Genomic DNA, 12605 nt, shown 5'->3' with positions numbered 1-12605 from the left:
GGCGTGCACCACCACACCCGGCTAATTTTTGTACTTTTAGTAGAGGCGGGATTTTGTCACGTTGGCCGGGCTGGTCTCAAACTCCTGACCTCAGGGTGATCCATCTGCCTTGGCCTCCCAAAGTGCTGGGATTACAGGCATGAGCCACTGTGCCCCAGCCATACTCTTGGTATTTTCTTAGGTTCATGTGAAGCACCAGAGCACTGGCCTGGGAGTCAGGATACCTGGTTCTAGACCTGGCTCTCCTGCCAACTTGAACTGTGACCATGAGCTACTCACTTTCCCTCTCTGAGCTAGACAATCAAGTTAGAACTAGCCAGCCACTAAGATTGTAGTTGGAGGGGAGAAACAGCTGGCTGGGCCTATTTCAGAAGTTCTGTGTGTAATGCTGTTGAACTTGCAAGAACTTGGGTTCAGCTTGTCATCAGTTAGGATCTCTACTCTTATTTTCTGTGGGATAAAATGGTTGTAACTTTCCTATGCCGAAAAAAGCACAGTTTAACTTTTCTTTCATGAAACCTTCTATTCTTGACATATATACTATAGGCAATGCCTACTCTCACCCTGCTCCAGCCCCATCATCCTGCAGTGGATGGCTGCAGGGTGGTCTTTCAGTGTGGCTGGAGGCGCACATAGACTTTGCTGGTCAAGGGTTCATAATGCTGGGTTTTCACTAAGATCTCCACAGTCCCAGGCTTTGAATGATTCATTCATTAACTTATTCAAATGCTCATTGTGTCCATTTAGTGCCATGTCAGATGCTGGGGAAACATGGATAAATAAAAACGGCTTCCTGCCCTCAAGGAACCCACAGTGATGTGGGAGCAGTGAAGTAAGGAGGCATGGAACTGATCACCAGTAACAGGCCTGATGCTCACTAATCCTTAGAGTAGGAATTGCCCTAATTTACAGATATGGAAGACAAGAAGTCCCTCTCTAGGACTCAGCATCACCACCTTTGAAAGGAAGCAGTTGGACTGCATTGGTTGTTCTCAGCCCTGGCTGCACCTTAGACTCCAACCAGGAGATTTTCAAACCTGCTGGTGTCTGGATCTCACCTCAGATGTATGAAGAATCCCTAAAGAGCTGGAGGACTGGGCACCAGGTCCCCTTGGAATCCTCAAAATGATTCCAAGGTACTGGAGGGCTGATGACCACACCAAGGTCCTTATGACATGAGCTCTCACATTCTAATTTCCTGAAAAACCCTCTTCTAGCTCTTCCATAGACACATGCAAAATGGATGAATGAAGGAGAAGGGTGGAGAGGGAGTGTGGGAGGGGCCCTAAGCTCTTTCGAGTAAGGCCACCATTTGGAGAAGGATGCTGGCACTGTTCCTTTACCTGTTGCCATTTGCTCCTTTTGGGTTAGAAACAGCAGTAGTAGACAAGGCAGGGGGGACTTGGCATTCTCATATGATGTTGCAGGGAGTATAAATTATTATTGCCTTTCTGAACAATGCAACAAAAGCCTTAAAAATGGGCATGCACTAGACCCAACTATTTGTTTTAGGAAATTGTGTTGTGCTAGGAAATAATTGCAGAAGTAGTCAAATACAAAGCTATGAGACCACGATCGTCACAATAGTGTTCATAATAGTGAGCAATGAGAAACAGCCTAAAAGTTTACAGGACAACCAAACAATGAAATACTATTACAAACACAAAAAATATTAGAGAAGAATATTTAATGTTCCAGAGAAGGTGTCTAGATGATTGTTAAGGGGGAAAAAAGCCACCAACTAAATGCAATGTACGGAATGTTCTGTTCATATTATGATCTATGTGCATACTTAGGGGTGGAAAATAAACTTGAAACATAGTTCATCAAATGCTAGCAGGGTTTATCTTTGAGTCACAAATAATATGTGATCTTTTTAAATTTTGGCCCTAGTTTTGATAATAACTATGTATTATTTTTATTACCAATTTTTTTAATGTTATTGAAGAAATGAACCTCTTACAAACACTTCTCACATCCCTCTGCCTCTCCCGTCTCCTAGTGGAAATGGACATCCCTACTTTGGTAGTGCAGATGCTTGCTTGCACTGTGTTAGGAAACTCAGGACAAGCTCCTTAACATGCAAGCCAGCTTCCGCACACTGTCTCTATTACTGGACTATGAGTCCCTCCAGGATGGGCACTGAGTCTAACGCAGCTCTTCAGCCATCCTGCCACCCACTCCAGAGAGTGCCTGGGACAGCAGGAAGCCAGAAATAATAGGAGGAAGACAGACATCTGTAAGAGTAGCCATAATACAGAACAGACAGACCATTTTGAAGACTTCAACAGAAATTCCCTTTGGGAGGAAGCTAGTCACAAAAGACTGCCTAGATGGGAGGGGGGTTTTAAGTTGGACCCCATTTGAGTCCCTCAGTGATGGGAGGAGTAACTCCTAGAGAGGCCTAAGCCTAGGCTGTTGCCTGCAAGCCAGACTCCAGCCAAGCTCTCCAAACCCAGAAAGGGGTTCCCTGGCATCTAAGGTCAAGGGTCCTGGTCACTTGAGAGAGATACCAGAGCCCTCAGAGTAGTTTTTTGTCCTGTTCAGTCCTTGAAATCATCCATGGCATGCAACAAATATGAACTGGATTGGACTGGATTTGGTTGGGTTGGGTTGGATTGGGTTGGATTGGATTAGGTTGGGTTGGGTTGGATTGCATTGAGTTTGATTTAGTTGTATTGGATTAGATGGGTTGAATTGGATTAGGTTGAGTTGGGTTGGATAGGTTAGGTTGGGTTGAGTTTGGTTATAACGGGGATAAAGAGTGGGCTGCACTCATTTCGTGACCCAGGCCACCTGTCTCTCCCATTAGATGTTGACCAGGAGGAGGGCTGGACCTTCTCCCAGGATCTGCTCTAACCCTAGACTTTTCCTCTCTGTAGTTTGGATAGAGCAGAAGAAGGTAGTCAGCCAGCAAACCTGGCTCCTTCCAACACCACTGATACCACCTCAGCTCCCCTGGGCTCTGTGTTGACAGCAATAGGTCATAACCCACAATCGGATGCTCTGACTTTGAGGTCTTTTTTGCTTATCCATTCTCCACACCAGACATTAATGCCTTAAACTGAGTCTTATTGTAAGATTCCCTCCTTTTTACAACCCTCACCTACCCACTACCACTGCTATACTCCCAGTATCTAATTATATTATACAGAAATTATGGAATAAGCCAACCTATATTAAAGAATTGATGGCTTAATGAAGGAGGCAGGCAGGGGTAACTTATCTTACCAGATTGTAAAACATACCACAAAGTAACAATCATCAAAATTGTGTGGATTTAAAATGACATACACATATTAACACAAGAAAGTGACCAGTAGTACAGAGATACCAGGAAAAAAAGTATATCATTAAAAGAAAAAATATTATATAATAAGATATCACACAACAATGATGGGCAGTACAATGATGGTACAATAGCTCACACTTTAATTAGTACTTTGGGGAAACCTGGGGACCACTTTGGAAAAGAACTGGCTTTAGATTATGCAGTAATCTGGCCAGGTGTGGTGGCTCATGCCTGTAATCCCGACACTTTGGGAGGCCGAGTTGCGAGAATTGCTTGAGCCCAGGAGTTCAAGACCAGCCTGGGCAACATGGCGAGATCCTATCTAAAAAAAAGAGAGACTATATCCTAATCTATGGTTCCTTTTAAGTGATCAAGCTGTAGATATTAAAAGAAAACTGGAAAATCAACTTACATATTTAGCTAGAAGAAAAAAGATAAATGCACAACTTTTGACAAACTGAGAAATCAGGAATAAGATGAATAGAGAGAAGCTGGAAAATAAATGTTTATCCAATTAATATAATAAGAAAGATAAAGAGCAAAGTAACATTAGTGTGAATTCCAGCCTAACTAGTTATTACACTATTGAAGAAAACGACAGCCCTATAATGTTCCCTGAGTACTCAGTCAAGGTCACCCTACAGCTGACAAAGCCATGGAAGAATTGGGATGACTTACGCACCACAGAGGACATAGTAAGTTGATGCATTAGACCACAGGCTAGACTAACTCCTTCATTCCTTCTTTGATTCATTGAAAAAGTATGCTGAGTACCCACTTTATGCCAGTCCCTGTGCCTGGGATCCCTGTTCCAGGATTCAGAGTTGGATAGGCCCATCCCTGCCTCATAGAACTTCCCATGTAGCAGGGGAGGCAGGCAACTAATGTGTGGTCATGGTACAGTCTGAGGAGCCCTGAGACCAAGAGATGTTCATGATGCCTGGGAGAGGAGAGACAGCTTCCCAGAGCAGAATCTTAAAAGGATGATTTGGGGATCGCCAGGTACTGTGGGGGAAAGGCATTTTAAAAATGGTACTGGTAGCCAGGTGGAGTGGCTCACCCCTGTAATCCCAGCACTTTGGGAGGTCAAGAAGGGTGAATTGCTTGAAGCCAGGAGTTTTAGATCAGCCTGGGCAACACAGCAAAACTCTATGTCTACAAAAATTTTTAAATTGCCGGGCGCGGTGGCTCAAGCCTGTAATCCCAGCACTTTGGGAGGCCGAGACGGGCGGATCACAAGGTCAGGAGATCGAGACCATCCTGGCTAACATGGTGAAACCCCGTCTCTACTAAAAATACAAAAAACTAGCCGGGCGAGGTGGCAGGCACCTGTAGTCCCAGCTACTCGGGAGGCTGAGGCAGGAGAATGGCGTAAAAACCCGGGAGGCGGAGCTTGCAGTGAGCTGAGATCCGGCCACTGCACTCCAGCCTGGGCGACAGAGCGAGACTCCGTCTCAAAAAAAAAAAAAAAAAAAAAAAAAAAAAAAATTTTTAAATTAGCTGGGTATGAGGGTATGTAATCCAGCTACTCAGGAGGCTGAGGAAGGGGAATCCCTTGAGCCCAGGACTTTGAGGCTGCAATGAGCTAAGATTGTACCACTGCACTACAGCCTAGGCAACAGAGAAGACCCTGTCTCAAAAAATAATAATAAAATTAAAATGGCACTAGCCTATGCAAAAGCACAGACGTGGGACGTTGCATGTCCCATTCAGAAGCCTGCCAGTGATTTGATGTGAGCTGAAATCCATAGGGACTTAGTGTTAGTGGAGGAAGGCAGGGTCCTCTGGGGCCAGGAGCATGACTCCAACCCAGGTACAATGAGAACGCAGCGAGGGCAATTGAACTAGGAAGCATCATGATTAAATAAGAAAAATCCATCTAAATACATAGTAAGAACTATCCAACCAGTTCTGTTCTTTGATGGGTGAGTTCATTGAGGGGAAATATTGCCAAAGGAAATAACCCAAAAGAAAAAGGCCATTTGTCTGAAGATGTCCCAGCAGCACTATTTATAATAATGACAAATGGCTAAAGTCCAGTTCTGGACAAAGCGGCCAGCTCTGGACAATTGTCTTTTGGGAGATGGAGACTGGAGGCCAATGAGGCAAAACTTCAGGTGTGACTCCTACCCACATCTCTCTCACTCAGAAAAGCATGTCAGACTGCCAGGGAGCAAGACTGGTGTGGTTAAAGGGAAGTTCTGCGCTGCTCTAATTCATATGCTTCCCATTAATATCAGGATTTCTCCAGAGAAGATAGTGGCCAAGAAGCACTTGAAAAGATGCTCAAGGTCATTTGTCATTAGAAAATTGCAAATGGTCCAGGCACAGTGGCTCACGCCTGTAATCCCAGCACTTTGGGAGGCCGAGGCAGGCGGATCATGAGGTCAGGAGTTCCAGACCAGCCTGGCCAATATGGTGAAACCCCCATCTCTACTAAAAATACAAAAATAAGAGGGGCGCGCCTGTAGTCTCAGCTACTTGGGAGGTTGAGACAGGAGAATCACTTGAACCTGGGAGGTGGAGGTTGCAGTGAGCCAAGATGCGCCACCAACTCCAGCCTGGATGACAGAGTGAGACTCCATTAAAAAAAAGAAAAGAAAGAAAGAAAGAAGGAAAGAAAGAAAGAGAGAGAGGAAGGAAGGAAGGAAGGAAGGAAGGAAGGAAGGAAGGAAGGAAGGAAGGAAGGAAGGAAGGAAGGAAGGAAGGAAGGAGAAAGAAGAAAAAGAAAGAAAAAAGAAAGAAAGACAGACAGAAAGAAAGAAAGAAAGAAAGATTGCAAATAAAAACCACAATGAGATGCCATTTTATATCCACTAAAATAGCTATAATTTTAAAAACTGAAAACAATCATTGGTGATGATGTGCAAAATTAAAGCCCTCATACATTGCTGGTGGGGATGTAAACAGGGTGCGGCCACTGTGGAAAACAGTTTGGGGGTTCCTCATACTTGAAACACAGAATTATCACGCGACCAGAAATTCTGCTCCTAGATATAAAGAAGTAGAAACAGGCTGTCAAACGTCTGGATAGTTGTATGCAAATGTTCAGAGCAGCACTATTCACAAAAACCAAAATGTAGAAATAGCCCAAATGTCCATCAACAAATGAATGGAAAAACAAAATGTGGTGTATATATATATATAATATATATATATATATGTGTGTGTGTGTGTGTGTATATATATATATACACACAATGGAATATTAGTCATAAAAAGGCATGAAGTGCTGACACATGACACAACATGAGTGAACCATGAAAAGTTTATACTAAATGGAAGAAGTCAGATGCAATAGATCATATACTGTATGATTCCATTTTCATGAAATATCCAGAATAGGCAAATCCATAGAAGCAGAAAGTAGTTTAGTGACTGCCAGAAGCTGGGAAAAGAGGGGAATGGGGAGCGATTGATTAATGCGCATAGAGATTTCTTTTGGGGTGATGAAAATGTTTTGGAACTTGATAGAGACGTTGATTGCACAGTATTGTGAAGGTACTAAATGACACTGAATTGTAAAATTTAAAATGGTTAATGTTACATAATGTAAATTTCACCTCAATAAAACGTAAGTCTGGATATCTAAATGGTCAACAAACACATGAAAAGGTCATTCACTTAATTAATAATCAGGAAAATGGAAATTAAGGCTACCGTAAGATTCAAATATGCACCCGTTAGAAATGTTGAAGTTAAGTTCAGTGACAAGACCAAGTGCTGGTGAGGATGTGAAGAAATGGAGGTCCTCATTTCTTGGTAGCTGTGTAGATCCGTACAACCATTTAGAAGACATGCTGGCAGTGTCTACTCAGTTGGGGGATATGCACACTCTGATTCAGCACTCTATTCCTAAGTATAAAACCAACAGAAATTCATGCACATGTGTACTGAAAGAAATGTACAAGAATGTTCAGAGCAACACTATTATGTTAGCCCAAAATGGAAACAATCCAAATGTTGGAGAAGAATGGATAAGTAATATATGCTATGCTAATGCAATGGAATATTACACAGCAATGGCAATGAACTACAGCCACATACGGCAGCATGAATAAATCTCAAAACTTATTATTTATTGAAAGAATCAGACACCAAGGAATAGATTCTGCATGTAAAAAGTTCAAAATTGAGTAAAACAGAACTTCAGAATTTCGGGATACACACTTAGATAGTAAACTATTTTTAAAAAGCAAGAAAGTGATGACTATTAATGTCAAGGTAATGGTTACCTCAGACAGGAAGAATAGAAAATAAAACCACAGCAAAGGGGTTCAGGAGAGCTTCTGTGGATTATCCTATATCTTCATCTGGATTACATAAATATTTGCTCTGTGATAAATCATTGTACTATACTGTAACTTTAGCATGCACTTTTCTGAATGGATGTTGTATTTCACAATAAAACATTTTAAAGACAAGCAAATAATTTGCAACCATCAACACTTTATTAGCAAGAGCAAATTACTGTAACACCACCATCTCTACCTAGACAATAGCCCCCTTATCTTCTAAAATATTGGGTATTCCAATGACACTGAAATTTTACCAGGAAAAGGAAGGATTGGTGCTGTCCTCTAGCTCAACCCTGACCACTGGAGGCACAAGAGGCCATGTGGGTGACACCCACTGACAAGTGTCTCTTTAAACAGGATGGTGTAGGAGGATGGGGTTGGCTGCACATGGGACATTCTGAATAGTAGATGAGAAGAGCTCAGGAAAAATGGCATTACAGTTGTCTGTGGCCCTTTCTTTCTTCCTGTGAACTATGACCCCCTTGGGGCAGCTGTGTGCCCAAATCCTTTCTGTACCCAGCCAGCATGAGGACCAGCACAGAATGGGTTTGTTGAACTGAACTATGTGAAATAATCAAACCTCAAACTAGAAAAATATTATTTTGTTTTGTTTCCCAACATTTTAAATGAGGACTACAGAGATGAGTGAATCTTGCCTCTCTACTTCATAGATGGGAAAACTGAGATTCAGAGTGGGAAAAGCAACTCATCTAACTTCATGGAGGAAGTCAGTGATTGGAACCCAGGTTTTCCAATACCTGAACTTGTGCTGTTTTAGGGCGTGAGGGCTATCAGGAAGTTTACAAAGACCCACTTTTTAACAGATCAATGATCTGCAAAAAACCATATGCCTGTGTTCTACCCCTAGCCAAGGAGCCCTGTCCTGGGCCCACAATGGCATTCAGTGATGGGAGGGAGAGTCGATCCAGAGGCTTGGAGGTGCAGGAGGAACTCGGGACCCATTTTCTGAGAGAATCAATGCCCTAAGAGGCCAGCAGCTTTTAAGTTGTAAGCTGTGTGCCAGCTCTGTACCAGGCTGGCTATGAACCCCACTGTGAAGCCCCACCAGATTTGGTGCCTAGATGCTCTGGGAAAATGCATTCTTTTATTTAATAAGCAGCTTTATTGAGGCATAGCTTACATTCCATAAAATACACCCATTTTAAATGTATAGTTAGATGATTTTAGTAAATTTATAGAGTTGCACAACTACCAGCACAATCCGGTTTTAGAACATTCCCCCAAAAGTTTCCTCATCCCTGTTTGCAGTCATTCTCTGCTTCTGTTTTCTGTCTCTGTAGTTTTACCTTTACAGAAATCTCATATATAGGGACTCTTACAATGTATTGCTTTTTAATGTCTGGCTTCTTTCACTTAGCTTAATGGTATTAAGTTGTATCCATGTTGTTGTAGCATTGATCAATACTTCATTCCTTTTTATTGCTGAGTAGTATTCCATTAAATGGATACACCTCATTTTGTTTTTCTATTCACCAGCTAAAGGATCAGTTTATTTCCAGTTTTGGCCATTATCAATAATGCTGCTATGAATATACATATGAGTTTTTGGGTGGACATATGCTTTCCTTTCCCTTAAGTAGATACTTAGGAGTGGGAAGTGCTGGATTGTAGGGTAAGCATTTATTTAACATTTTAAGAAACTGCCAAATCGTTGGGAACATGCGTTTCTGCTCATAACAGCCCACTTACAAACATGTTTTCAGAAGCCACGCTACTTAAGCATACAGCATAGTGGTTAAGAGTACAGATTCTCGAGTCAGACCCTCTGGGCTCAAATTGTGCTTATATTACTGAAGGCTATATGCCCTTGGGCAAATGACTGTGCTTTAGTTTCCTCATCTGTAAAAGGGGACAAGACATGGGGTTGTTGTGATGATTGAGTGAGTTCATTCACGGCAGAGCACTTAGAACACTGCTGGTTGGTAGTACTATCAAGTCTTGGCAATTGTTTTTTATACCCAGTTGAGCAGTGGCCCTATGGAAGGAACAGCACCAGCCCTGAAGTTCACAGATGTGGGAGGGCTATTATGGATCTACCCAGTTACAGTCATGTGGCCTTGAGGAAGTCACATCCCCTCTGTAAGATACAGCCTCATTTACTTCTCAGCACTGCTGTGTGGTGATTCCAGGAACTTGGTGAAGGTGACATGGTGCTTTGAAGACTGCACAATGCCATGCAGATGCAATGGACTCATGTTACCATTGTGACATTCAGATTGTAGGGCTCATTGGAGACCATGGAGCCCCTAAAGCCTTCTCCATCCGTGAAGCTCCTCTAACTGCACACTAGGATGGTTAAGAGCAAGGACTCTGTAGTCAGACTGTCTGGTTCAAATCCCACCCCAGCCACTTAGAAGTCTTATGACTTTGGACCTCTGCTTCTTCATTTGAAAAACAGAGATAATAACTGTTCTCAGTCCCCACCTCCTGGAGTGGTTATAAGGACTGCATGAATGAAATATGAACATGTTCACACCTCCACCTGGACACAGGAAGTGTTTTATAAGTATCAGCAATATTAAGTTGCCTTAAAAATTCAGTTTGCAGGAGGACAGTTTACATTTTTAGGAATAGTTTCATATCCCCAAAGGGGCACTGAAAACCCATCAGCTGCAAATGGCTCTCCCTAGACCCTTTCTCAGCTCCTGAAGGTTTGCTGGGCCTCTCTTTTTATGTTATAAATGGGAATAGGACTTCCTTTGTGAGAAACAACAGCCCTGACACTGAGGGATCCTAGAGACACACACAGGAGGAGAAAAAAACACCAAAGTTCCTATCCCCAGATCCCTTTTCCTTTTGGGAAACTGGAAGTTGCAGCAAAGTTCACAAAAGACCATGGAACCCAAAGCTGGCCTCTGCCACTGAGTTGGCATGGCCCTATATCATATGCAAAATTGCAACTTTCTGACATGAGCCATGGGGCTGAGAAGCTAAAACTATACCCCAGCTGCCCTTTGATCTGCAATAAATGCCAGGCTGGACGCTCTGGCAGGAAAAGCTATCATCGGATTTGGGTGTTGTTGCCCAGGAGACAATGGGCTGTCTTGGGCTTCTTCAGGCAAACAAAGAGTTAACCAAGGCCACCTTCTCAATCCCGTTTCTTTGGGCTGACTACAGGTTGTTTCCTAGACTTTCTCTCCCTTATTAAATTGAGGCTGTGTACTAATCCTCCAAATTCAAAGGGGAAGGGGTCAGATGCTACAGAAATCATGGTTCTTCTGTAAAACTGCACAGAGAAAGAGCTGAGCAAGGGCAAGAGCCTGCAGACCTGGATTCAAGTCCTGGATTTGGACTGGCCACTTTCTAAGCTTGTCTCAACCTCAGTGTTATAGAAATACCTGCATTGTGATGGGATTAATAGAAGCCCAAATCTCAGCACCATGCAATATACCTTTGTAAAAAACCACACATGACCACCTCCTGAATCTAAAATAAAAATAAAAATACCTGCATTGCTTTCCAACACACAGTTACCGCAAGAATCAAGCAGTAATTTCTACCACTTATTTTGTGCCTAGTACGTACCGGAATCATGGAAGCACATTATTTCTAGTTTATCTAATCTTCACAGCATTTCTAGGAAGGTAAAATGGTCTAATTAGTCGCCTTTTTCAGATGGGGAAACTGAGGCACAGAGCGATGAAATCCATTGCCCAAGATCACCCAGCCAGCCACAATTCAAACCCAGACAGTCTGACCTTAACTGAGGCCCATTTTAACTTAGGTCTGCTTTAACTTAGATCTTACTATTCAGCCAAGCGCCTGAGTTCTGCTGGAGAAACTGAGGTCTGGAGAACGGAAGGGATCAGATCACTGGCTCCCAGGCCACAGCTCTTTCCATCACCGGTGGAGCCACTGCCCATGATAGCGTGACCGCTTAGGTAACTCAGAGCTGGGTTAAGCGTCCGAGCAATTCAGTTCCGTTATTTCTTGCGCAGCAAAAGGCCCAGATGTCCCTGCTAGTGTTCATGCTTCGCACCTGTGTGCGGAGAGGCACCAGACCTGCCCTTACCAGAAGCCAACCAGCGCGCACAACCTAAGCGCTGGCGCTGGGTGCGCTGAGGCTGTTGGCGCTGGCGCTGTTTCCAAAATCCCTCTCTGCCTAAGATTGGAGGCTCCGCGCCCAGCTCAGACATCTCGGGTGCTCAGACAGCGCTCCACCCGCCCCAGTTGCCCAGCGATCCCATTCACAGCTATAATCCCTGCACTGCCAGGAGGTAGCCGCCCGCAGGACCGCCAGTGCGCACAGAGTGGCGAGGACTCCCTTTTATGTCCAGGAATGAGGCGCGCATCGCAGCTGCGTCCGCCGCCAAAACCAGCTTCCCCTACGGGTGCGGGGGCAGCCGGTGCCACCCGCAGGCCGGGTTGCTTACCTGTCGCAGCGCGGGTCTGGGTGACGGCAGGGAGGGGCGTGGAGACCGAGAGCAGCATCAGCAGACACCAGCACTGCCCGTTGTTCCTCCTGCAAGAAGTGTCCGAGGGAGAAAAGGTGAGGCGGGCAAGAGGATTGGAGGGGCCCGGGACCCGAAGAAGCAGAGAAGCGGGTCTTACCTTGGTGCCATCTCGCGGGTCTGCGGAGCCCCGGAAGGCGCGCGGCGAGTCGAGTACAGCTTTGGAGCTCGGCGGAGGACGAAGGGGCGCTGAGCGCTGGCCGCCGCGCTCGCCCTTCCTGCAGGGAACAAAGGCGGCGCTCGGCAGCGGCGGCGGCGGCGGGCAGAATCCCGGCTCCCGGCCCGCGCCCTGAGTCACCCGCGCTCTGAAACCCGACTCCGCCGCGCCCTGCGCTCCCTCGCGCGCTGCGCCCCACCTCGGGCAGCGGCGGCGCACTCACGCCCCGGGGATACTGGCCTCCCTGGCCGCCTCCCCACGCCCCTTTCCCCCTCGAGCGACGTGCGCTCCCCTCTGCTGCCTCCAACCGTGACTGCCTTATGTAACCTGCGAGGAAAGCCCCGCGCCCGCGTTCGTTGGGGCAAGCAGGATGCGGCTCCCTCCAG

At 45.0% G+C, this 12605-nt stretch overlaps 1 protein-coding gene across 1 annotated transcript in view; it reads right to left on the bottom strand.

Moving 5' to 3' along the window:
* COL15A1 (collagen type XV alpha 1 chain) overlaps positions 1–12325 on the bottom strand; it is a 127624-nt gene extending 115299 nt beyond the window's left edge. Inside the window, exons 1-2 of the mRNA XM_021927325.2 lie at positions 12163–12325; positions 11985–12073 (exon numbers count right to left, since the gene is read on the bottom strand). Coding sequence (XP_021783017.2) covers positions 11985–12073; positions 12163–12173 — 100 coding nt within the window. The 5' untranslated portion in view covers positions 12174–12325. The remainder of the gene's footprint in view (positions 1–11984; positions 12074–12162) is intronic.
* Positions 12326–12605: the final 280 nt, after the last annotated feature.

This window comes from Papio anubis, chromosome 13, assembly GCF_008728515.1.
Source record: "Papio anubis isolate 15944 chromosome 13, Panubis1.0, whole genome shotgun sequence".
NCBI lineage: Eukaryota > Metazoa > Chordata > Mammalia > Primates > Cercopithecidae > Papio > Papio anubis.
The sequence above is the reverse complement of the archived record's forward strand: the minus strand, read 5'-3'. Positions and strand labels throughout refer to the sequence as shown.